Genomic DNA, 27189 nt, shown 5'->3' with positions numbered 1-27189 from the left:
CTAATAGGGTTGCTTCGCAAGACGAAAAAACCGCTAGACGAAGTGAATCGCGGAACGGATTAATTTCGTCTTGCGAGGCACCACTGTACACTAATAGCAATAAGATATAGCTTTGTTTCTTGTGTTACCCTCCTCCTTTTCAGCCTCCCCCTGTCTGGGGTTCCAGTAACACCCATTCAACCTTGCTCTTATCTCTACCCGCCTAAGCCTGACATTCCAGAGAGAGAGACCCATTTTCCCTGTAACATCTAAGCAAGAAGAAAAAGCCTTGTTCTTCTGGCTCGTGTAAAAACCTCCCTCCCCCCTTTAAGGGAGGGGTTTTTGGGATAACATATGAGAGAGGAGAAAATGCCTCAAACAGTTTTTGGGATTATATAATATTCTAATATTCTAATAATAATATTCTAATGCCTGCCAACCTAGCAGTTCGAAAGCACCCCCAGGTGCAAGTAGATAAATAGGGACCTCTTACTGGCGGGAAGGTAAACGACATTTCCGTGTGCTGCGCTGGCTCGCCAGATGCAGCTTTGTCACGCTGGCCACGTAACCCGGAAGTGTCTCTGGACAGCGCTGGCCCTCGGCCTCTTGAGTGAGATGGGCGCACAACCCCAGAGTCTGTCAAGACTGGCCCGTACGGGCAGGGGTACCTTTACCTTTACCTTTAATATTCTAATGGCCCTTCACTCCTGCAGGGCTTGGACTACAGCCCTGATAGCACACCCTTGTCCCAGATTGCCCTCACCCTTCTTCTCTTTCCACAGGATTCCTCCTTGCTCAATAACCGGGTGTTGCTGCACCATGCCAAGGCTGGGACCGTCATTGCCCGCCAAGGAGATCAAGTAAGTTTTATGGGTGGCACTAGCAAAGTCGTCTGGCCCAGAGGAGGGAGGGTGGGGTGCAGTGTTAAACACACACACACACTGTGATGGCCTGGGATTCGGACTCAGATGCTGAACCTGAGGGATCCCAGCCTGCACAGGATTCCCTTCCTCCAGAACCAGCTGAGCCGGGGCTGGGGCATGAGCCTGAAGGGTCCTCACCTGTGCTGGATCCTCAGGTGCAGGCACCAGCTGAGTCTGCTCTGGCTCCGGAGGTGATGGAGGACCCATTGTCTGCAGGTGCTCCACTCTCTCTTTTTTTTTTTTTTTAATATATATAAATTTTTATTAATTTTTCAACACATATTAAAAGACAATACAAAACAATACATAAACAAACAAACATATAAACACGTATAATTTCTTAACCTTCCTTTCCTTAAACCTTCTTTCAGCGACTTCCCCATACCTCCTTTTTCTGCATCCCTGTTTTAAATCTTTCCAGCAACCCCTAATTTCAATTACTTATAACACTTCCTTTAAATCCTTTTTCTCATATCCAGTTGTTTATCGCTGCAATTCTATTTTGCATTACCCAAGACATTTTAACACTCATTAATTTTACAACAGTTCTTAAGATAAACTTTAAATTTCTTCCAATCTTCTTCCATCGTCTCTTTCCCTTGGTCGCGGATTCTGCCGGTCATCTCAGCCAGTCCCATGTAGTCAATCACCTTCGTCTGCCATTCTTCCAGTGTGGGTAGTTCTTGTGTCTTCCAATACTTTGCTAAAAGTACTCTTGCTGCTGTTGTCGCATACATAAAAAACGTCCTGTCTTTCTTTGACACCAATTGGCCTACCATGCCCAGGAGGAAGGCCTCTGGTTTCTTCACGAAAGTGCATTTAAGCACCTTTTTCATTTCATTATAAATCATTTCCCAGAAAGCCTTAATCTTTGGGCACGTCCACCAAAGGTGATAGAAAGTACCTTCAGTTTCATTACATTTCCAGCATTTATTATTGGGCAAATGATAGATTTTTGCAAGCTTGACTGGGGTCATGTACCACCTATAAATCATTTTCATAATATTCTCTCTTTAAGGCATTACATGCCGTGAACTTTATACTGGTGGTCCATAACTGTTCCCAGTCAGCAAACATAATGTCATGTCCAATGTCTTGTGCCCATTTAATCATAACTGATTTAACCATCTCATCCTGTGTGTTCCATTTCAACAGCAAGTTATACATTCTTGACAAATTCTTAGTACTGGGTTCCAAAAGCTCTGTTTCTAATTTCGACCTCTCCATCTGAAAGCCAATTTTCCTGTCCTGTTTAAAAACTTCATTTATCTGGTAGTAATGAAGCCAGACTCTTACTTTAGACTTCAATTTCTCATAACTCTGCAGTTTAACTTTTCCCTCCTCATACTCTATAATTTCCCAATATTTCGGCCATTTGGATTCCATATTTAATTTTTTCACTTCCTTAGCTTCCATCGGTGACAACCACCTGGGGGTTTTATTTTCCAACAAATCTTTGTACCGAATCCAGACATTGTATAGGGCTTTTCTAACAATATGGTTTTTGAAACCTTGGTGGATTTTAACCTTGTCATACCATATATATGCATGCCAGCCAAATCTGTTATTAAACCCTTCCAAATCCAAAATATCTGTATTTTCAAGAAGCAGCCAATTTTTCAGCCAGCACAGGTGCTCCACTCTCAGCCCCGTCAGAGGAAGCTGAGGTTGCCTCTGGGTCCGGTAACCCTCCAGCCTCTCCTGAGCTGCAGAGGCTTGGGGCAGAGAGGTGGAGGGAACTAAGTTCCCGCAGGAGGAGTGCTCACCTCCAGGCCAGGTGAGGCGAGTCACCAGAGGATCAGGGCCACCCTATGCCTAGGGGCAGATAAAAGCCAGCCAGCCCCAGTCCCAAGTTGCGGGAGCAACCTTGTTAGAATCATAGAGTTGGAAGAGACCACAAGGGCCATCGAGTCCAACCCCCTGCCAAGCAGGAAACACCATCAGAGCACTCCTGACATATGGTTGTCAAGCCTCTGCTTAAAGACCTCCAAAGAAGGAGACTCCACCACACTCCTTGGCAGCAAATTCCACTGTCGAACAGCTCTTACTGTCAGGAAGTTCTTCCTAATGTTTAGGTGGAATCTTCTTTCTTGTAGTTTGGATCCATTGCTCCGTGTCCGCTTCTCTGGAGCAGCAGAAAACAACCTTTCTCCCTCCTCTATGTGACATCCTTTTATATATTTGAACATGGCTATCATATCACCCCTTAACCTCCTCTTCTCCAGGCTAAACATGCCCAGCTCCCTTAGCCGTTCCTCATAAGGCATCGTTTCCAGGCCTTTGACCATTTTGGTTGCCCTCCTCTGGACACGTTCCAGTTTGTCAGTGTCCTTCTTGAACTGTGGTGCCCAGAACTGGACACAGTACTCCAGGTGAGGTCTGACCAGAGCAGAATACAGTGGCACTATTACTTCCCTTGATCTAGATGCTATACTCCTATTGATGCAGCCCAGAATTGCATTGGCTTTTTTAGCTGCCGCGTCACACTGTTGGCTCATGTCAAGTTTGTGGTCGACCAAGACTCCTAGATCCTTTTCACATGTAGTGCTCTCAAGCCAAGTGTCACCCATCTTGTATTTGTGCCTCTCATTTTTTTTGCCCAAGTGCAATACTTTACAATTCTCCCTGTTAAAATTCATCTTGTTTGTTTTGGCCCAGTTCTTGTTGGTTGCTAGTTCCTGCCTGAACCCTGTCCTGCTTTCCTGGCTGAGCTCCTGACCCGCCCTGGCTCCCTGCTTGCAAGCCTGTTCCTGTCTTCACCCGACTCCCTGCCCTGCACCCAGATTACAGCTCCTACGGTCTGCCTCCACGTTGCACCTTTGACCACAGACCACCTTGGACCTTGCCTCTCGGGTAACCCACGGGACCAGCACACACACACACACACACACACACACACACACACACACACTATAGTGAGAGGATGCAATGATGCAGCACAGGAAAGAATTGGAAAGTGCACATTCCCCTCTCTTTGTCACCCTCTCTCTCATAAAATAGTTGCCTTTACCAGTAGACTGCATCTAGTGCTGCCCCCCCCACCCATGTTTGATGGACATGTTTCTTAGCAAATCCTGCCTCCCCAAGCCTTTCTCCACACCCTCTGCTTCCTTTTATTATTGTTTAATTTTTTATTTATACTTTTCAAGTTTATACGTTTCACTTAATTTACAATCATTTTGACATTTCAAAACTTGACTTCCTTCCCCCTCTTTCTGGAGTTCCTTAAATTTATTTTTAATATCTTCTGCATAGCCAAATTAACCTAATTTGCTCATTTATTCATCTTCTTTAAATATATACTCTTACAAAACTGCAGGTTATTACAGTAATCCTGCCATTGTTCTTATCTGTTTACAATTTATCTGTAAATATTCAATAGACCATTTCCATTCTTTTATTTAAAAAATTGTTATCTTGATTTCTTATTTTTCCGGTAAGTTTCACCATTTATGCACATTCCATAAGTTTTTGTATCCATTCTTCCTTTGCTGGGACTTCTGCTCTCTGCTTCCTTCAGCCTCATTTTATATTATTGTAGGCCCTTGATTGTCTCTTGGATCTTTTTCAAGTTTTGGGCACCCATGGACAGGACAAGAAGCGATGCTATGAAACTGTAGGCAGGCAAATTTAAGTTCAGCGTAGGGAAGGGTTTCCAAGCTAAGCAGGGGCAGGTTGCGTTGGAGCTGGTCAGGTTACCAAGAGGAGGCTGGAAAGGCATTGGAAGATGTGGTTCTTAAGCACTCCTAGGACTTGTGGTTGGATGACCTTAAAAGACCTTTCTTCCCCATGGGGAGCCAGAAGGACCAAATCTTGGATTGGGGAAACTAGCTAACATGTTTTAAAAGGTTTTAAATGGTTTTAATTTTGGTTCCTCTGTTTTGTTTTTGTTGGGTTGAGGCTGGTTAAATGTTTAGTTGGGTTGGCGGTTATTTTAATTTGGGTATAACTGTAAACATTATTATCATTAATAGTATTTATAGTCTGTATAAGATATTCTGTTTTTTAACGTTTAATGTTTTATTATGTTTTTATGTATGCTGTAAGCCACCCAGATGGGTGGGATATAAATATTATTATCATTATCATCATTATTTTTCTAATGCTGGGATGGACTCGTTTGCAACCCATTGAACTAAATTGACTCACAGTTAGCAATTAACACGATGAGATGGGCATTTGTGTACAAATTAACAGATCCTTGCACATCATAGTGGTCTAAGTTTGTTGGGAGGTGAAAGGATTGAACCCAAAGCCTCAGGGTCCATGATTAGCACTTAGCAAGCAAACCAGCTATGGGGGATATTAGGGAGATGTAATATCATAATTCCCTGTAACTGACAGACAGACTACTAATGCTTAGTTACCAGGAACTTGGCTTTCTAACTTTGCCACCTGCCTGATGGCCTCCGAGTTTCAGCTCCAGTTATATTTCTTGCTTCAGCTCGTGCAGAGACCAGGAACTGAAGACCCAAATGCACTCTAGATCTGGTTCCTGGTATACCTCCCCATGGCCTCTTCAGGCTCTTATCACCAGCAAACCCAAACACAGCAACTAGCAAATAGAACAAATGTTTACAGATAGTCAGTTGCATGAGTTCCTTGTTTTTCATTTTGCTGGAGGTTCCTCTCTGCCGTCCATTTCTAATTCTGTGTTTTGCTGTTGCTCTGTGGAATTTAAAGCACAGCTGCTTTTTTTTTTTTTACATTTTTTGTCATGGACTAGAAAAGGAGGGGAATAAATCTATCAGGAGAGGGCATGAGAACTGGAGTAAGAGAAAAGGAGCGGAGTGCCGGCTGGCTCCATTTGTTGCCACTGTCAGAATGCCCGTTCTTGAATTTTGAAATGTTTAGCAGAAACTGCAAACGTGAATTTGGATTGTATGGGGCAGAATGCGGCTTTAAAAAATGTATACAGTGGTGCCTCGCAAGACGAAAAGAATCCGTTCCGCGATTCTCTTCGTCTAGCGGTTTTTTCGTCTTGCGAGGCATTCGTCTTGCGGGGCACCACTGTAATATATTGTGCTTTTAACCACACCCTAGGCCAGCCACAATTTCTCTCACCACCAAAGGAACACAAGCGAATAGCAAAGAGAACGTACACAAACGACGCTGACACAAAAACCCACACATACATTAAGCAAAATAGAAATATCGCCTCCTGAACCCGCCCCCCCCATCATGGGCCCCTCCACCTCTTCTCCCCTTTTTTCTTCCTAATGTAACCCTAATGTCTCAACAAATGAAACTGACCTATGGAAAATGTAACTTGAAAAAAAGAGACATTGCGCATACCTTTGTAAACCAAGAAAACTTTAATAAAATATTTTTTTAAAAAAAATAACACTGTGCTTTTTCTAGAGTTCTGCTGTTGGGTTTCATGCTCTAAAGTGAGCCTGTTCCCTGGGGAGACACTGCTCACGCTTCTCTCTCTTGCCAGGATGTCAGTCTGCACTTTGTGCTTTGGGGCTGCCTGCACGTTTACCAGAGGATGATTGACAAGGCCGAAGACGTGTGCCTCTTCCTGACGCAGCCCGGAGAGATGGTGGGCCAGCTGGCCGTGCTTACTGGGGAGCCGCTCATCTTCACCATCAAGGCCAACCGCGACTGCACTTTCCTCAAGATCTCCAAGTCCGACTTTTACGAGTGAGTGGCACGGGAATGTGGTCATGGAATTCCAGCGCACACCATATTTTTTGCTCTATAAGACGCACCAGACCGTAAGACGCACCTAGTTTTTGGAGGAGGAAAACAAGAAAAAAAATATTCTGAATCCCAGAAGCCTAGACAGCAAGGCTTATGGGATTCAGAATATTTTTTTTTCTTGTTTTCCTGAAGGCTCCTGTTGCCCGGGAGAGTTTCCCCCAAAAGCCACGCTCCCTTTAAAGAGCATGCAGAGTGTGTGTGCGGCTCTTGGGGGCTTTTCCCCGAGGAGGGAGAAAGGCAGCCCCTCTCCCTCCTCGGGGAAAAGCCCCCAAGAGCCGCACACACTCTCCACGCGTCTCTTTAAAGGGAGCACTTACAGAGCCTCCCACCTGCATTCGCTCCATAAGACGCACACGCATTTCGCCTTCCTTTTTAGGAGGGGAAAGGTGCATCTTACAGAGCAAAAAATACAGTAGTTAGCAGAGTACATACATAAACACATTGCAAGATTCCCCCCAAAATAGACCAGAGGCAATTGCATGTCATCCAGCAGAGCTTTACTGCTACTGAAGGCAAGTGAGCATAATGGTCACAAATCCAATACATCCAGGATTGGTGCTGTCCATAAGAAGTCCAGTTGCAGCAGACTTAACTTAAGCTTACAGTAACTTATAATAAGACTAAACCTTAACACTATGTGCAGAACACCACACCAGAAGGAAAAGAGATAGAAAGAGAAAGTGAAACCTAGACTCCTTCTGGCCTCTTATTATAGTTTGAACAACCACAAGCAACACACAGCTAATAATGTATTAACAATAAATATATAACATTATATTGTTTCTCAATTCATAAACAACAAACATGTAAACGTGCATAAAGTCACAAATGATAGGAGTCCAATAAATGTTCCATGAACAGAAATATTAGGCGTAGTCAGTGACTATCAAAGAATACTGAGATGGAGGCAAAAAGCCTTTCAACAGTCAATATCCTGCAAATATGCGGTGGTAAGTGCTCCAAATGTAGAAATACGGTATACCGAGCGCAGCAAAAGACAGCAGCAAACAGAACAGTTTTTCCTGGATACAGGAACTGTTTCAAAGATGATTCTTCATCAGCAAATAGATTGTCCATACAGTTACATCTAATAGCAATGGATCAGCAATCACTTAAAAGTGTAGTAAGCTGATGGAACATTTATTGGACTCCTATCGTTTGTGACCTTATGCACGTTTACATGTTTGTTGTTTATAAATTGAGAAACAATATAATGTTATAAATTTATTGTTAATACATTATTAGCCGCGTGTTGCTTGTGGTTGTTCAGAGTTTTCTGCTTTGCAACACAGGGGATTTTCTTTGTTGTATACTCTTATTACAGTCAGCATGACCTTGACAGAAACAGATAACAGGACAAGTTTAAGCCAGCTGTACTCAGCTTCTCTGATAGAATAACCCAAACATCAGGAACCTTCTGCTTGTTTCTTTCACACAGAGAAGCTTCCAGAACCCTCTTGAATTAAGTAGAATAGGAAATCACACACATCAGATCAATACTTTCTGTACTAAGAAATGCAAACTGACAAACACACCTCCACCCACGCCTTGCCGTGCGGTACCTGTTTTTTCCTACCTGCCCACCTGTCATTGCTCACTCCTGGACTCTTGATATTGTTCCTCAAGTCTTACCTAGTTACTTCCACTCTCTTCGCCTTTGCCATTCTTTCTCCTCTGCTATGTGATCCAGGGAGGGTCAGGTGGGCAGAATGAAAAGCCTAGATTCCATTCATTTCTTCATTCTGGTAATGTGGCTACAGTCCGGGGACAGGGGGAGGAGTGGGGCTTTCCTATCCTCCACCGCTAAGGACTATTCATTCTTTTCTTGAGTAGCAAAGCAGCCGCTGAAATCACTTTTTCAGCATGCTGGCTAATTTATTTGAAAACAAAAGGATTGGCTGGGATGGTTGAAACTGGTACTATGACAGTCCCCATCTTTTTATTTTGATATTTATTATTCATTTACTTTATTTAGGGCAATGAATTAAATTGGTTACTATTTTAAAAAAATAATAATATCCAAATGGTGAACTGCAAAACTCCAGTAAAACTCCGGTAAAACCATCCGCATAAGCCAGTAAAAGCCACACCAGTTAATTAAAAATAAATAAATAGCCCAGATGATAATGAAGTACGAAAGGTAAAGATGAGCACAATGTCATGAAGTTCAAAAGGGAAAATTTATAACTTACCTTAGAGACCACTGCAAAGAGTTTAAATTGTTAGCGGGATTGGAATAACACTTGTAATGTAACGAGAATTATGGAAACAATGGAGATATAAAAATTTGGATTATTGTAAAGGATTAATCATGAGACCTGCAGAGGGGGAAGAGGGAATTCCAGAGATTCGTGGGAATCTTCTATTTTTGGAAAGTGTGGTATGACTGGAATTTTGCACGTGTAAAATCAAATTAAAAAAATGAGGAAAAAAATAAAGTTCAAAAGGGCAGATCAAAGTGTGCGATCATAAAATCATGATCTTTAAGGTGATAAAAATTCAAAAGGACAGATCTTAAAGCATGATCATAAAATTATTATCCTTACAATCGTAATTAAGATCTTTGCGTTCAAAAGGGCAGGGCCCTCAGTAGAAGCCTGAGAAAAGAGTCCACATCTTCAGAAGAGTCCTGCTCCCTGTGTTTGGGGAGGGCTGTTCTGCCGTTAGTAGTGACTCGGTGCTGGTGTGTGAATTGGCCCGTGCACTGAGCCCAGGCACTTTTCCAGCTAGCCTTGTGCAGTGAGTCCTGGTTGGCCTTTCCTGGGTCTCAGTCAGAGGTGCTTCCTGGGGTTGGCCCTGGAAATGCTGGGCTGGGCTGCGGGGGGAACCACACTGGGGCAACTGCCTCTACCACTAACCTGCGATTCTTCCCCCCCTTCCAGGATTATGCGGGAACAGCCCAGTGTGGTCCTGAGTGTTGCTCACACAGTAGCAGCTCGAATGTCTCCCTTTGTCCGCCAGATGGACTTTGCTATTGACTGGATGGCTGTGGAGGCTGGCCGGGCGCTTTACAGGTAAGGGGCAAGCACTGTTACCACCCATGCCCACCTTGTGCCCAGAACCCTCCATTTCTCCTTGGCGTGGGGCTATGAACTTAACCTCCCCACGGGGCAGTTTCTGGTCCTTTCCTGCTTCTTCAGTGCGGGGAGTGGATCAGGAGCTTCCAGGACGTCGCTGAAGGAGGACCCTCTTGCTAGGAAGCCCCAGTGGGCCCTTCTTCCCCCCCACCAATGTGCCCCATGTCACCATGCTCCCATCCAAACCTCTCTCCAAACTACTCTCCAAACGGCCTTGGCCCAGTATACCTGAAGGAGTGCCTTCACCCCCATTGCTCAGCCCAGACACTGAGGTCCAACTCCAAGGGCCTTCAGGAGTTCTCTCCCTGCAAGAAATGAAGCTACGGGGAACCAGGCAGAGGGCCTTCTCGGTAGTGGCAACCGCCCTGTGGAACGCCCTCCCATCAGATGTCAAGGAAGTAAACAACTTTCTGACTTTTAGAAGACATCTGAAGGCAGCCCTGTTTAGGGAATTATGTTTGATGTTTTATCGCATTAAAGGTAAAGGGACCCCTAACCATTAGGTCCAATCGTGACCGACTCTGGGGTTAGAGCGCTCATCTCGCTTTATTGGCTGAGGGAGCTGGCGTACAGCTTCTGGGTCATGTGGCCAGCATGACTAAGCCGCTTCTGGCAAACCAGAGCAGCACATGGGAACACCGTTTACCTTCCTGCCAGAGCGGTCCCTATTTATCTACTTGCACTTTGACCTGCTTTCGAACTGCTAGGTTGGCAGGAGCAGGGACCGAGCAACGGGAGCTCACCCAGTCGCGGGGATTCGAACCGCCAACCTTCTGATCGGCAAGTGCTAGGCTCTGTGGTTTATCCCATAGCGCCACCTGCATCCCTTTTTATCGCATTATTATTATTATTCTGTTGGGAGCTGCCCAGAGTGGCTGAGGAAAACAAGTCAGATGGGCAGGGTACAAATAATAAATTATTATTATTATATCTCTCTTTGGTAATGGCCTCTGCTGTCCCCTAAAGCCAGCTGTCGAAAGAGATGCCCTGCAGAGAGGGGGAGGGCAATTTGACCATGGTTTCCTCCTCTTTCCATTTTTCCTAGGCAAGGCGACAGGTCCGACTGCACCTACATTGTGCTGAATGGCCGGCTGCGCTCCGTCATCCAGAAGGGCAACGGCAAGAAGGAGCTGGTTGGGGAATATGGCCGTGGAGACCTCATTGGAGTGGTGAGTTGCTATTAAGAGGAGGGTTGCAGAAGGGGGTCTTGGAGAGGAATGCTGGGCAGCTTGCCTGCTCTGTGTGTCTGGCTAAGTCCCCTCCAACTCTGCAATTCTAAGTCATTGAATAGATGCTCCCAGGTACAGTCTCTTTCTCCCTCTCCTCCAACTTCCTTCACCAAAGACACTGGTAACTTCTAGGGTTTTCAAGCCATAACTGAGACCAAACTGTGCCCACTTGCTCCTCCCTCCTTGCAAAGTGTTGTGGTTTGGTTGGGCAGATAGTGAGCAGAAAATACAAGTTCAAGGTGGGAGGTTGTCCCAGGGTGAAAGGCTCAGGGAGACAGACTGGAAAACAGAGTGATTTGACAAGTGATTCTACAAGTAGGGTTGGAGAGACCCCATTAATTGCCGACGGAGAATTTCACAGCACCACCAAACTCCGCTCTCTTCCAGCGTGATCAGTGTGACCTCTGTTGCAGCAGAACATTGGGACTTGCAGCAAATGTTAGATTCCTTGCAGATACATATCCTCCTTTGAGCAGACCCCTGTAGTTGGTGAACTATCTGCAGCAACCTTGGGACCTGCTCAGGGGAGGTCTTGCTGGAACAGAGGCCTATTTCCTGGTAATCGTGACAAAGAGACCTACCCACACAATTTGGTCCCAAGGGTTGTTCTTGGGAGAGAGGGTACAGTGGCCCCTTTCTTCCCTTAACCTGGACTTAGAAGCCACAGTATCAGACTCTCGCTCTAGCCTAGTCTTGGACACACACAGTGAGCATCTCTGCTTTTGCCCAATCATGGCTCTTCCTAGATAATCTGTCCTTCTGTGCCTGGAACGTAAATCATTAATGCCAACATATTATTTGTCAGGCACAGCTCTGACATCTGAGGAGCTCATCCATTTCATGCTAGGAATCCTGCTTAGTGTAACCCCGATGTTAGAATTCCTGCTCCATGATTGCAGTCATGGGATTTTTGTCTTTCACATGACGGTATATGTTTTGACTCCACAGAGTGGGAAGTGATGGAGACAGGATGTTTGTGTTACTGTGTTCTGTGAAGTGGGACTATTGTCCTTTGTTCTTTTTCTCTTTGCTGTCTGATGCTAGAGAGGGAGCCATGTTGCAGTGCTCCACGTGTATTTATATGTAAATAAAGTAGATTAGCCAAAATGCTGAGTTGCTGAGGTTTGTCACGCATGATGCGCAAACTCTGCGGATCCCTAAGTGTGCCAGTGTCGGTTGGCAGCGGTCACTGTGATGTTCAGGCTGAAGAAAGCTTATGAAGCTCCCAAATGATCGACCAGGAGGGAGGGAACATGTCAGTCGGGCATGTGTCTCAGCTAGGGTCCTACTCGAGTGTAGGCTGAACTCCTGACACCCCTCCCCCTCTTGCCCCTTCAGGTGGAAGCCCTGACTCGCCAAGTCCGAGCCACCACTGTCCACGCTGTAAGAGACACAGAGCTGGCCAAGCTCCCAGAAGGGACCCTCAACAACATCAAGCGACGGTACCCTCAGGTGAGTGGCGAGGAATTCTGTGCTTAAGAAGTACCAGATTCTGCCTTCAAAGTAAGTTCTGCAAGCCAGTTCACAAACAGGTCCTGAACTCGCATACTTTAATTTGTGCAACTGGTTTGAGGGTTTATTTCAGCATCATTTTTAATATGAAACTCCTGGCATAATAAACATATGGGATAAGTGTTTGGGACAGATGTACCCAGGCAGAGTGGCTTTATAAACACTCGAAGTAAAGAGAGCAGTGGTAAAAGCACAAGAGAGCAAAGCTTGGAGCCATAACAAAGCACTTTTCTAACATCTGCCACACCACTGTAAGCAGTTACTGCACAAATTATGTATTGAAATTCCATGAGAATAAATTCACAATGCACAGAAGAAAGAGAGTCTTGGCTTTCCTGGTGATTATAAAACAAATTAGCAATTTCTTTTTCTGCCTGCAAACTCTCTGGACAGTTTTTAATTGGGTGCTGGGCCCTCTGCTTGATTCAAAATGAACTTAATCCCAAGTTTGTTGAATATGCCCAGAGATGTTGCTGAGACCCAGACATCTGAATGATGAAGGCAGGCAAACCCTCATATTGCAGTTTATCCTGGACTGCCGTGAGCTTGCTGTGCCGTGTAGCAGAAAGACCCTCTGAAACACACACATATTGCATCGCCTTGGTGAGTGAGAGCAGCAACAAGAAGTTGCTACTTCACACTTAACATGATGCCTCCTACAAATACTATTCTGTTATCAAGCTACAGTCCATTGCCTCATAAATGGTAGCTGGAGAGAATCCTACCAAGGGGTACACTTTAGAATTGCTCTTTGGTGCCTGAGTGAAGCTGTAGCCAGGAATGATGCCATTCAGGGAGCAATTTTTCAAAACGTGTGCAGGAAGATGTTGTTTTGTTTAGGACCGGGATGTGGGTGGCGCTGTGGTCTAAACCACTGAGCCTCTTGGGCTTGCCAATCAGAAGGTTGGCAGTTCAAATCCCTGCGACGGGGTGACCTCACATTGCTCTATCCTAGTTCCTGCCAACCTAGCAGTTTGAAAGCGTACCAGTGCAAGTAGATAAATAGGTGGTGCTGCCGCAGCAGGAAGGTAAATGGCGTTTCCATGCGCTCTGGCTTCTGTCACAGTATTCCGTTGCACCAGAAGCGGTTTTGTCATGCTGGCCACATGACCCAGAAAGCTTTCTGTGGACAAACACTGGCTCCCTTGGCCTGAAGGTGAAATGAGCACCGCAACCGCATAGTCGCCCTTGACTGGACTTAACCATTCAGGGGTCATTTACCTTTACCTTTTTTGTTTAGGGAAGACTAGAGTAAGGGCTGCCCTGTGCACTTCAAGCAAGGAAGTGGCTCAGCCAGCCCCTTGCTCATAGTAAATCCAATACCTGGCTCAGAGCCCCACATGAGATGAATGTGTGTGTTGCTCAGGAGCTGGCAACAACAGCTCATCCGGCGTTCTGCTTAACCAGGCTAAGCATGCCAGAGATACTCGTTGGTTTCTGTGTTTGCTTGACTTCCTCTGCCTTAAACAGGTTGTCACTCGCCTTATACACCTACTGAGCCAGAAGATCTTGGGGAACTTGCAGCAGCTGCGTGGCCCTTTCCCAGGTAGGAGTGTGTAGAGAGTCCCGTTTCCATTCATAGAATGCCTGTGCCAGCCATGTGCTCACTGGGTCTCGCCCTCTAGGTTCTGGACTGGGCATGACCTCCAGCTCAGAGTTGACCAATCCAGCCAGCAACCTCTCCACGGTGGCAGTCCTCCCGGTGTGTGACGACGTTCCCATGGCAGCTTTCACCCTGGAACTCAAGCATGCCCTGAACGCCATTGGTGAGCCCAACTACAGCACTCTCTCACTCTCACTCTCACTCTCTCTGTCTCCCGCTCCTTGGCCCTGGCTCCACCAGTCATGACCACTTTTCTTCTGGCTTTTTCAGGCCCAACCTTGCTTCTCACCAGTGACATCATCCGGGCTCGTCTTGGGGCCTCCGCCCTGGACAGGTAAGTTCTTTGTGTGTTCATGTGTGCCCCTGCACAGGGTCTGAAGGCAGAAATGTTGTGACTGCCAGATTCTTCCAGGGGTTTAGAGGTTTTATTAAATTTCCTGTTTTACAATTTCAAATACTTATTTTACTTCCTTAAGATATCAATGACTTCCCTTCTTCTCTTTCCACGGTTCATTTTGCATATCACAAATCCCTGCGTATTTTACAAAAACTATGCCATTCAGTATTCCATTATTGCATCCATCAAAACTTGTTTACACTGTTGAATTTATCTTAATGCTGCCAGCGTTTTCAGCTGTACACAGTTATTTCCCATATATTAGGTTTTCTAGAGGCTCAGCAGTGGCGGTGTAGTGGTTAAGAGCCATAGTCTCGTAATCTGGTGAACCGGGTTCGCTTCCCCACTCCTCCACATGCAGCTGCTGGGTGACCTTGGGCTAGTCACACTCACCTCACAGAGTGTTTGTTGTGGGGAAGGAAGGGAAAGGAGATTGTTAGCCGCTTTGAGACTCCTTAGGGTAGTGATAAAGTGGAATATCAAATCCAAACTCTTCTTCAGCAGGGTGGGCACTTTGCGGGGTCAAGAGGGGATAGGAAGGAGAGAGGCGAAAGGTTGACTTCCCTAAATTTACTCTCCCACCTCCGTTCCCAACCTTGAGTACCACCTAGTGAGGAGGATACAGCAAGAACATGAACGGCTGTCCTTTTCTCCCCAATTATAATTAAACATTTTTCTTTTGGTTGAAATAGAATTCAAGCTTTTGAGGTTAGAGAAGTCTTGTTTGTACAAGTCTGAAAGTTTGCCTTTTATTTTTAATAGTGTTGTTGTAGCTTTTAAAACACATAGTTGAATACTGCTTGTAAACCACCTTGGTAGGATTCACATCTTGAAAGGTGGGCTATAAAAATGGCAGTAAATAAAAATAAATTTCTCATGTCCCCAAACACCCTCCAGCATCCATGAATACCGCCTGTCTGGCTGGCTGGCCCAGCAAGAGGACATCCATCGCATTGTGCTGTACCAGACCGACTGCACCCTGACCCCCTGGACTGTGCGCTGCATCCGACAAGCCGACTGCATCCTCATTGTGGGCCTGGGGGACCAGGAGCCCACCCTGGGCGAGGTGAGGAGGGTCTGGGAAGTGAGGCGTGCTCTGCTGGGATCGGAGGCCCAGAGGGAGGGATCAGGGAGCCCTTGGCAGAGGCAAGAGGACCTGGCCTGGGGAACATATGGGAGAAATGTACGTTGAAAATGTCTATAAGAATCAAAGAAAATTACTATAAATTAGTTTGGGGATGGTATTTAACACCAGTCAGATTAAATCAAATAAACAAGGAATATTCAGTGTTATGTTGGAGGGGAGGCCAGGAAACAGGGAATTACGTTCACATGTGGTGGGGGTGTAAATCTCTACAAATTTTTTGGCAAAGGCTGTTCAAGGAGATAACAGAAATCACTGGGTTAAAGCTGAGCGAAAGTTCAGAGGTAGCATTATTATCAATTTATGATGGGGTGGAAGGTTCGTGGCTATGAAGGACTTGCTCACAAATTTATTGACAGATGCACGAATTATGATAGCTAGGAAGTGGAAGGGGCAAGCAGAATATAAAATGGAAGAATTGTATAAAAAGGTGTGGGACATAGCTGTTAATGATAAAGGTGAGGAATATGCAGGAGAAATGATTTTGAGGAGATATGGAGGGAGTTTGTAGAATTTGTACCGTTAAAACAGACGGTGGTCAAACCATCGCAAGAGGTGTTGAAATATTGGGAGATTGGATAGTTACAATGGAATGGCCTCGGGGGTGGGGTGCACGTTTTTATTCTTATTTATTCATAATTATCCTGCCAACCTAGCAGTTCAAAAGCACGTCAAAGTGCAAGTAGATAAATAGGTACCGCTCTGGCGGGAAAGTAAACGGCGTTTCCATGCTCTGCTCTGGTTCGTCAGAAGCGGCTTAGTCATGCTGGCCACATGACCCAGAAGCTGTACACCGGCTCCCTCAGCCAATAAAGCGAGATGAGCGCTGCAACCCCAGAGTCGGCCACGACTGGACCTAATGGTCAGGGGTCCCCTTTACCTTTATTCATGATTATTACTTGATGATAAAAAGAGGACCTGCCCGCCATGTCCTTCCTCTCTCTGCTTTTCCCCAGCTGGAGCAGATGTTGGAGAGCACGGCTGTCCGAGCCTTGAAGCAGCTCATCCTGTTGCACCGGGAGGACGGCCCCAGCCCTGCCCGCACCGTGGAGTGGCTCAACATGCGCAGCTGGTGCTCGGGGCACCTGCACATCAAATGCCCACGCCGGGTATTCTCCAGACGCAGCCCGAACAAGCTGGTACCAGCCAATTCCACTTTCCCATGTGTGTTCCCCACCCAAAAGCCTGTCCCTTCATCCCACTGCTCTCCCTGGCAAGGCTGAGTTGCCCATTCCTAGGAAGATGTTACTGCCCGCCCCAAACCCATTTTGTTTGAGATTAGCACCCTAGATCTCCACGTTTCCTTCCTCGCTAGAACCCCACTCGCCTTTGCACAGTGTTTCCCTTCGCTCCAAGCCTCCTCCCCTCCCACACCTACCCCCTCCCCTGCTTATTTACCGTATTTCTCGCTCTATAAGACACACTTTTCCCCTCCTAAAAAGTAAGGGGAAGTGTGTGTGCGTCTTATGGAGCGAATGCAGGTGGGAGGCTCTGCTCAGCACTCCCTTTAAAGAGCCGCGTGGAGCCCATCAGTCCCTTCTCCCTCCTTGGGGAAAAGCCCCCAAGAGCCGCACACACACTCTGCATGCTCTTTAAAGGGAGCACGGCTCTTGGGGGAGCCTTAGCCGCGCACAGCCTCTCCTGGGCAAGGGGAACCTTCATCCCCTGCCTGGGAGAGGCTGCATGCGGCTATCCCATAAGATTCAGGATTCAGAATCCACCCCCACCCCCCGTTTTCCTCTTCCAAAAACTAAGTGCATCTTATGGTCTGGTGCGTCTTATAGAGCGAAAAATACGGTATTTGTTTGTTGTCACATTTGTACCCTCTCTTCTTCCCTCTGAGGAGCTCAAGGTGGCCTATGTGGTTCTCCCATTTAATCCCCGCGACAACCCTGTTGTTGGGTTGCGAAAGGAGGTGACCGTCCCAAGGCTGCCCGGTGCCGACATCGGATTTAGGATGCTGCGGGAGGTTCCACTGCACTAAAAAAGAGCTAAAGGGGCACAAAACTGAGAGGAGCCGTAATTGAAATTTATTTTATTTTATTTATTTATTTGTTGAATTTATATACTGCCCTATATCCAAAGGTCTCAGGGCAGTTCACAGAAAAGATCACACTATATAAAATAACAACAATAACTCAATAACACCCCCCTAAAAAAGAGCCGCATTTTAAAAGAGTGTAGAATGTCGATCAGGTCAACCAAAGGCCAGGTTAAAAAGGAACATTCTTGCCCGACGCCCAAAGGTGTATAATGAAGGCGCCAGGCAAACTTCCCTGGGGAGAGCATTCCACAGACAGGGAGCCACTGCAGAGAAGGCCCGTTCTCGTGTTGCCACCCTCCACACCTTTCAAGGAGGAGGCACAGAAAGGAGGGCCTCAGAAGATGATCTCAGGGTCTGGGTAGGTTCATATGGAAAGAGGCGGTCCTTGAGGTATTGCCGTCCTGAGCTGTTTTTTTTATATATATATATATTACAGTGTTTATTTCCTTCTTCCATCTTTCTTTTTTTTATGATTAATTTTTTTATTGAAGGATTTTTTTTTAAAACAACAAAAACATAACAATACAATACATTAAACACAACAAACAAACAAAAAAAAAACAGGTACAATTTCCGATCTTATTTTCTTATACCTTACTTCTCCGACTTCCTCATGCCTCCCTTTTCTGTATTCCAATTTCTAATCATTTATTCAGCAAATCTTCCCTTGTTTTAATTTAGTTTGATCTTCCTTATTCTCCTTATCTTATCCGCCGTCCTGAGCTGTTTAAGGCTTTATAGGTCAAAACCGGCACTTTGAATTGGGCCCAGATACTAATCGGTGGCCAGGGCAGTCAGACCAGGATCGGTGTAATATGCTCAAACTGTCTTGCTCCGATGAGCAACTGAATTCTGCACTAGCTGAAGTTTCTGAACTGTCTTCAGAGGCAGCCCTACATACAACGCATTTGGGAGGGGGGTGCCATATTTTGGGCTTGCTCGAAGCTTACCAGAGTCCACCCCTGCCATCGAGCTTCATGGCCAACTGCGGATTTGAACCCTAGTCTCCTAGGCTGACGCTCTAACCATTGCACTACCCTGCCTCTCAGCTCCTTAAATGGGAAAGTGTGCTTTGTTGTTTGGGCTCTGCTGATAGGTGAGTGGACCTCCCTCCCCACCGGGTGCCTATTTTGAGTGCGTTTCCCTGGATGGGAAAAGTTGATGCCTTGAAGCAGGCAAACTCTTGAGGACCCCCCTTCACGGTCTCCTGCTTCTTGGGGGGCTGGTGGAAGTAGCCCCCTTCCCCTCTTTTTCTGCTTCCCCCGCTGCAGAGGGAGATGTACGAGAAGGTCTTTGAGAAGAACGCCGATCGCCACAGCGACTTCTCCCGCCTGGCGAGAGTCCTCACGGGCAACACCATCGCTTTAGTGCTGGGGGGCGGCGGAGCCAGGTAATTTCCCCTCAAGCACTTGGGGAAGGTCCTGGGGTAAAAGGCGAAAGATTTATATGATTATATGATCTGAGGAGTAGCAAGGGTATTTTGGGAAATGATACGTGATGGGATTTTTTTTAATTGTTTAAAATGAGTGTGTGTGTGTGTGTGTGTGTGTGTGTGTGTGTATGTGTGTGTGTATATATATATATATATATATATATATATATATATAAAGCCTGAAGCGTTTTTGTTAGGTATTATAGGGGCAGAAATCCCCCCAAAAATGTTGAAGTTGTTTATGTATGTAACAGCAGCAGCTAGGATTCTTTATGCACAGAAAAGAAAGGAAGGAAGGAAGTTCCTTTGTACAATCTTTTTTATTCAGTTTTACATTAAACGTTTAAATTCAAACACTAGACACCATCAGCAGCATTTAGGATTCCCTAATCCTTTGACTCCCCTCCACCCTTCTTCCATGGTTTCCATTTTCAATCTTTTTCAACTGCCTCACATATTTTCTCTATTTTTCTTAAATAATCCATTTTTACCTTAGTTTTTAGTACGTTACAAGCGTTACTCAAATCCTGCCCAAGTTTTTAGATGTTTACAATGTTCTCTTAAGTACATTGTAAAATTTTCCCATTCCTTATTAAAGTTCCTCTCTTTCTAGTTTCTGATTTTCCCGGTCATTTTTGCCGTTTCGGCATAGTCCATCATCTTCATCAGCCATTTGTCTCTGGTTAGCAGAAAAATTTCCCACCAAAGAAGAATGGATAAGTAAGATAGTGGGCTGTGCAGAACTGGCAAAATTAACAGCAAAATTAAGAGAACCTAATTTTGAATGTTTTATGGAAGAATGGATATCTTTTTTTGGACTACAGTGGTACCTCAGGTTAAGTACTTAAGTCGTTCCGGAGGTCTGTTCTTAACCTGAAACTGTTCTTAACCTGAGGTACCACTTTAGCTAATGGGGCCTCCCACTGCTGCCGTACAATTTCTGTTCTCATCCTGAAGCAACGTTCTCAACCCAAGGTACTATTTCTGGGTTAGTGGAGTCTGTAACCTGAAGCGTCTGTAACCTGAGGTACCACTGTACTTGAAGAAATATTATCACAGGATTTGAACTATGAGCAACTGAAGCAATTAGATTATAATTGCATGGTTATGATTAATAGCAGATAGGGTACAGCAGAAGGGGAGAAACAACAACTCCACGGAAAATGGGGGTGGGAAGTCGACAAATATAAGAGAAAAGGGGAAATTGTGTTTTGATTGAATAAGTTTAAAATATTGAAACTTAATAAAATATAATTGGGGCGGGGCGAAAGGGGCGGTCCGGAGGGTGCCCGAATGCAGCTTGCCTGGGTCCTGGGAAGGCAGCTATTCGCCCAGCACCCCTGCCCTGAAGCGGAGCCTAGCTCTTTCCCCCCAAGCCTCTGGAGCCCACCCTTCTTCCACTCATGAAATGGGAGGTGGGATGCCTTTGAGCAGCATGGTGGACGTTCCTTTGGCTGTTCCCCGCCTCTGGAAGAAGAGGAGAGCCGTCCCGGTTCCCTTGGCCTAGGGAGGAGCGAAGGAGGGGCCCAGACACTCTTGGAGCAGCCCAGGACGGTAGGGCTGGGACATCGCGGCTGCCCTCGGTCTTTGCACTCTGGCCTGCTTCAGGTGTGGCTCTTCCCTTCACCGCAGGGGCTGTTCTCACATCGGTGTGATCAAGGCTATGGAGGAAGCCGGTCTCCCCATCGACCTGATTGGCGGCACCTCGATTGGCTCCTTCATCGGCGCCTTGTATGCGGAGGAGAGGAGCGCTGTGCGCACGAAGCAGCGAGCCAGGGAGTGGGCCAAAGTGAGCAAGTATTGGAAGCGGCAGGGTTTGGAATGGGAGGGGAAACTCCAGCTGATTTGAGCCTGCCGAATTTCAGGAAACATAAGGACCTAGGAGGCTGCCCCAACCAGTATTGCCTACACTGCCTGGCCGTGGCTCGCCAAGGTTTCAGGCGGGTGCCATTCCCAGTCCAAACCAAAGATCCCAAAGATTGGACCTGGGGCCTTTTGCATGCAGTAAGTATCCAAACAAACCCCTGTGTTGCAAAGAGAATGTCAGCAGTGTCTAGGCAACACGATGACCATATACATACATAATAGACAATCTCTATAGAATTCCTTCAAACCATAAAAAGTTCAAAATGAAATCTTTAGTCTCAAAGAATGAATGTATGTCAATGAAAATATCAAATGCTGTGGAACAGTGCTCATGTAATAATGTATTCACTGCATTCATTCGAAATAAAATGGGTTTGTGAAGCATTCTATATCCACCCACCACGCTGACGAAGAATTCTACAAAACAGTAGTCAATATCCGGAATCACTGTTCAGTGTTGGACATCATATTTGTTGAATACACAAAGCTTCACAGCTTGTCTTTCATCGAACAAAGTTTGGTACCTCGCTTCATTTAAAGATTTTCAGAGGCTTTGAGACTAAAGATTTCATTTTGAACTTTTTATGGTTTGAAGGAATTCTATAAAGATTGTCTATTACCTATGTATATGGTCATCGTGTTGCCTAGACATTGTTGATGCTGGCCTTCTGCATGCAAGCAGGTGCCCTTCCGCGGCGCTACGGCGCTCCCCCAAGCCAAGAGAGGCGTTCCAGTGTGCCTTGCGGGAGTTTCCACTTGGAGTCCTGCACACCAGGTCCATCCGTTTCACTCTTGCATCCCTGGTTCTTGACTGAGGGCTCCTAGGTGGAGCTGGGACCGAGCAACTGGAGCTCACCCCGTTGCAGGGATTCGAACAGCTGACCTTTTGATCAGCAAGCCCAAGAGCCTCAGTGGTTTAGACCCCACGCCACTGACATCTCCCAGTTCAAAAGCACACCAGTGCAAGTAGATAAATAGGTACCACTGCAGCAGGAAGGTGAATGACATTTCTGTGCACGCTGGCACTCATCAGAGTGTCCCATTATACCAGAAGTGGTTTAGTCATGCTGGCCACATGACCTGGAAAGTTGTCTGTGGATAAATGTCGGCTCCCTCGGCCAGAAAGCGAGATGAGCGTCGCAACCCCATAGTTGCCTTGGACTGGACTGAACTGTCCAGGGATCCTTTAACCTTTTCTGGCCCTAGGTGGGTAGAAGGCAGTAGAGCCGGGCAATATTGCAATGCATTGTCTGAAACAGGTTCGAAGTTCAGATCGCAATGCCTGCTTCAGACTTCTTGAGTTGGCAATACATCCTGGCTCCCCGGCACAGACTGGCAGGAGTGAAAGGCACTGTGCTGGTGGCAGCTGGGGAGCTGCAATGTATTGGCAGCTTAAATTGCCTGATCGCACATCTGCCTGCGCGTTTGATTCCCCCAAGCAAGTGGGCTACATCTTTTCTCCTGGTTGTTCACTCCTCCTGCAACCCACCAGGAGGAAAGAGGCAGCCCTGCTTGCTTTGGCAAAGGCAGACCAACAGACCAGCAGACAAGCAGATGGTACAGCCTCTCAGGCTCCCTCTGCCAAGGCCAGGACCGAGCTGCAGAGGGAGGGAGCAAGCAGGACCTCCTTCGCCCGAGCAAGCAGGCAATCTCCTTCCCTTCCTCCTGGTTGTTCCCTCATTCCCCAGCCCAGCCACTTTTCCAGCCTTTTCCAGTGTTATTTCAGACATCGTGATCTGTCGCTATGTCACAATGGTTAGCTGGGAAAACCTCACGATGTTGAAAACCACATATTGCCCAGCCTTAGAAGGTAGTAAATAAAGGGGCAGGGCCAACTGCATTCTTGAATGTTTACTGGGAGGACAGATTCAGAGTTTTAGACGAGGTGGATTCTCTCTCCCTCTTGCTTTTTAATCTGTGTACGCAACAACACTTTCCCCCCGAAAAGTTAGCATGAATGCAGAAGATGAAATAAGACGAGAAATGAGAACACGTAAATGAAATTTGATAAAGCTATAAGAGGCAGTATGAGTGAGGAAGGAAGCCCATTGTTCTAGATTCGGTGAGGCTGAATCCTTTTTAAATTTTTCACCCGTTTCTGTCTAACATCAAGACACTTTTCTGTCGCTTCTGCAGATCATGAATTCGGTGTTTGCCACAGTGCTGGACCTCACCTATCCCATAACTTCCATGTTCTCGGGCTCTGCCTTCAACACCAGCATTCACAAGGTGTTCCAGGACAAGCAGATTGAGGTATGCTCCCAGGGCCACCGTGAGGGATGCCTGTGCATGTCTCTTCCACTGCCATTTTGATCTGTATCATGGCAGCTTTGTGTCTGGTCAGGGCCAGCTTGTGCGTGAGGCCAGGTGAGGCGGCTGCCTCGGGCGGCAGCATCCACAGAAGCAGCAGATCTGGCCTCCAAAGAACAAAATGCCCGCTGGAGTCTTGGCCTATCCTTTCCTGATGGTGAGGTTCTGCAAGCGCTTTTCCTTGAGAACACATCGGCAGGGTTCGGATCTGCAGTGTGGTGTGTTTTGCCCCCAGCACCGAAACATCCTGCGCTGACCCTGTCCTGGGTTCTACTGCCAACGTGCAGAATGTTGAGATCTGGGAATTGCAGAATCCATAATTTGGTGGTGCCTGCTTTGTGGCTCGTTCTCTTAATTACCACAGGTGGAAGCTGCTGTGTTAAATGTCTGGAGCCACGTGCGGTAGGGATTCATTGGTTTACATCAGTGAGCATAAACCTGTGGGCCAGATGTGGCCTGCCAGACCACAGGAAGTAGCTCACCAACCCTGGCAGATCTCTAACCCCCCCAGCCCCCCGGCTGATCTGAACAGGAGATAAAGCTTTTCTGTTCTTTAAAGAGCAACTTCTAAAGGGCAATCAGCCCTCTTTATTGTGAGTTTAAAAAATCCCTCTGGCTGCCCTTTTTGAGAGAATCTATAAATAGCAGTCAGAAGGATCTGTTATCCCTGGTTTTAGCACTAAGCACCGCCACACTCTGTCTGGAGATTAACCTCAAAGAGCAGGCAGGAGACTTTAAGGTAGCATTTCCTCCTGCCAACACCGAGAATGGACTTGAGCATGTGTGGAAATGCTGCTGTTTGCTTTTCACAAATCCTTCTATGCAAAGTAAAAGGCGAGGTTTTCCTGCAATTCCGCCCCAGTCCTGGAGGGAGGAGCACTGGGAATGCTCAGTACATGTGTGTGTGTGTGTGTGTGTGTGTGTGTGTGTGTGTGTGAAAATGTATGTATGAGTGTGTCTTCTTTAGCGATCGCTTGTAGCCGGGTAAGATTGTCTTTCATGAACACGGTCTTAACAGTGAGTCCATAAGTGACTGTGGAGGCCAATTCTGGATCCACATGTCCTTCCACAGTGGGGACATAGATTTCCAGGCAGAAGTTGATCACAGTGAGGGTTTGCCAAGCGTGCCTTCCTCTTAGCACGTTTCTCCCTTGCGTCCTGAGTTCGAGCATCTTCAAAGGCCATGACACCTTTGGTAAAGGCTGTTCTCCAATTGAAGTGTTCGCAGGCCAGTGTTTCCCAGTTGTCGGGGTTTATACTACACTTTTTTAGATTTGCCCTGAGGGAGTCTTTAAACCTCTTTTGTTGACCACCAGCATTACACTTCCCATTTTTAAGATCGGAAATAAAGTAGTTGCTTTGGAAGACGATAATCAGGCATCCGCACAACATGACCAGTCCAATAAAGTTGATGTTGAAAAATCATTGCTTTGACACTGGTAATCTTTGTCCTTGTGAATCTCTTCAGTCAATACTTTTTTCAGTCTCTTAGCCAAAATATCAGCAAAAATTTTGTAATCCACATTTAGTAGGGATATGGGACGGTAGTTCCTAAGTTGAGTCTTTTCAGTCTCTGTCTTTGGTATTAGTGTAATATAGGCCTCTTTCCACGATTCTGGTGCCCTTTTCCCTTCCAAAATTTCATTGCAGACTTCCTTCAAAGGTTGTAATAACCACTCTTTCAAAGATCTGTAGTAACTGGAAGTCAACCCATCCGGTCCTGGAGACTTGCCTAATTGCATATTTTGAATGGCACCTTCTATCTCCTGGTCATATTCAACATTAGTTTACAATTCAACATTAGTTTACTTTCTTGTGAAATTTTTTGTAATCCATTTATCTTCAAAAATCGGTCAATGTCCATTTCATTCTGTGGCCCTTGTGCATATAATTGTTTGAAGAACTTCTGGAAGCAATTTCTAATCTCAATTGGATTATGTATGTCTTTTCCTTCTACTTCTAAGTTTGTAATGGTATTTAATTTTTGTCTTTTTTTCAATTGCCAAGCCAATAATTTCCCACATTTGTTCGCAGATTCAAATGTCTTTTGTCTCATTTGTTTAATTTTCCATTCTATTTCCTGATTCATCAATTCCATATATTGTACTTGATATAGCTTTATTTCTTTCAAGATCTCCTGTGACTTTGGCTTTACTCTCAGTTTTTTCTCACCTTCTTTTATTTTTTCCAAAATTTTATCCTTTTTCTCATTTCGGCTTCTCTTTTTTATTGCATTCTGTTGAATCAGGAACCCTCTCATCACAGCTTTACTTGCGTCCCAAATTACTCTTTTTTCAACATTAGTAGTCATATTTATTTCAAAATAGTCTCTCAAAGTTTTTGGGCCTTTTTATATACTTCTTCATCTCTAAATAAAGTGTCATTCATCCTCCATCTAAAGGAACCGGGTGTTATTTGCTTCATCTCCATCTTTACAGCGTTATGGTCTGAGCAAGTTTTAGGGCAGATTTCCACTTTCTTTATCTTTGGTGCCATTCCTCTAGTAATCCAGATTTGGTCAATTCTAGTCCATGTCATCTTAGCTTCAGAGAAGAAAGTTCCCTCTCTCCCCAGGGGGTTCTTAGTTCTCCAGATGTCGATCAAGTCCATATTGTCAGTCAATTCAAAGAAAGTTTTTGGTAATCTACCATCTTTGGTGACTACCTGTTTTTGTGCCTTATCCATATTTGTAGATACGACTCCATTCATGTCCCCCATCAAAATTATATTGTAGTCCATATAGTCCAAAAGAACCTCATGCAACTTCTTAAAAAATTCAGATTTCCCCTCGTTCGGCGCATACACCCCTACAATCAAAAATTTCTCTCCTTGAAATTGAATTTCAATAGCCAAATATCTTCCTTGTTTATCTTTAAAAATTTGTTTTGGTGAAAGTTTCTCCTTTACATATATCACCACTCCTCTCTTTTTGACCTTATCAGACGAAATAAATTCTTGTCCCAGTCTCTTATTGATAAGTATTTTCCTGTGTAACCTCATTACATGTGTTTCCTGTAAACAAATCAAGTCCAGTTGTTCTTTTCTTAATATATGAAAAACACCTTTTCTCTTTCGAGGGGAATTAAGTCCATTACAATTCCAACTTAGAGGTTGCAGAGCCAGGATGAGTTACTTATTCTTCCCTCCGACTGCCCCGAGTTGTTGTTCTTCTTCTGTCGGTGGTATGTCTTTCCCTGGTTCAACAAGTGCAAATGATAAATTTGCTATGTCCGCAATTCCTTTTCCTGATGCAGTTGATTCCTCTCCAACTTCCACTTCCTTCTGTAAGTCCTCCTCGTGATCATTCAAAAATTTGTCTTTATCGTTCACTGTCCTTATTCTTATTTTTCTTCCTTTATATTTGAAAGATAGACCTTGGGGAAATTCCCATCTAAAAAGTATTTTATTTCTTCTCAATAAACCCACAAGATCTCTGTAGTGGGCCCTTACATCCAAAATATATTTGGGTATATCCTTAAAGATCTCCACAAATGAATCTTCAATTTCCAGAGTTCTTTGATAGTGCAAATTTAAAATTTTGTCTCTTTCTTCCTTTGTTCTTAAGGTAATCAAACAGTCTCTTGCTCTGTTCTTTCTTTGTCTTCTACCAATCCTAAATGCACTCACTATCTTGAATTCTTCCTTCCCCAAGTCCTGTTGCCAAAAGTCTGTAAATTCCTTTGTAAGGAAGTCTACCAGATTGTCCTCACTTTCCGGTACTGCTCTGAGTCTTAAATTCCTCTCTTTCCCTTGTAATTCGATCATAGACAGTGTCAAATCATGATCCTCAAGTTTCTTATATACCGGTGGTATCTTCTCTTGGACAGCGGTTGCAATCTCCTTAGCTTCCTCAGCTAACTTCCGAGTCGAGGCCGATTCCTCCAATAATTTTTCAATAGACTGTGTATTAGAATTCACCTTCTTTCCCAGTTCATTTATACTTGTAGTGTTCAAATCAATTTTTGCT

General features: G+C 45.4%; 1 protein-coding gene across 5 annotated transcripts in view; it reads left to right on the top strand.

Moving 5' to 3' along the window:
- Window positions 1–27189, top strand: part of PNPLA6 (patatin like phospholipase domain containing 6) — an 85432-nt gene that overhangs the window by 37222 nt on the left and 21021 nt on the right. For all 5 annotated transcript variants that reach the window (XM_053371351.1, XM_053371349.1, XM_053371350.1 and 2 more), the window contains exons 16-28: window positions 762–839; window positions 6343–6548; window positions 9491–9622; window positions 10731–10854; window positions 12253–12366; window positions 13897–13972; window positions 14052–14192; window positions 14300–14363; window positions 15324–15492; window positions 16527–16709; window positions 18886–19004; window positions 20679–20835; window positions 23049–23165. In XM_053371351.1, the coding sequence (XP_053227326.1) occupies window positions 762–839; window positions 6343–6548; window positions 9491–9622; window positions 10731–10854; window positions 12253–12366; window positions 13897–13972; window positions 14052–14192; window positions 14300–14363; window positions 15324–15492; window positions 16527–16709; window positions 18886–19004; window positions 20679–20835; window positions 23049–23165 (1680 nt within the window). The remainder of the gene's footprint in view (window positions 1–761; window positions 840–6342; window positions 6549–9490; window positions 9623–10730; window positions 10855–12252; window positions 12367–13896; window positions 13973–14051; window positions 14193–14299; window positions 14364–15323; window positions 15493–16526; window positions 16710–18885; window positions 19005–20678; window positions 20836–23048; window positions 23166–27189) is intronic.

This window comes from Podarcis raffonei, chromosome 17 (genome assembly GCF_027172205.1).
Source record: "Podarcis raffonei isolate rPodRaf1 chromosome 17, rPodRaf1.pri, whole genome shotgun sequence".
In the NCBI taxonomy this organism is placed as follows: domain Eukaryota; kingdom Metazoa; phylum Chordata; class Lepidosauria; order Squamata; family Lacertidae; genus Podarcis; species Podarcis raffonei.
This window is presented reverse-complemented; position numbering and strand designations above follow the sequence as displayed.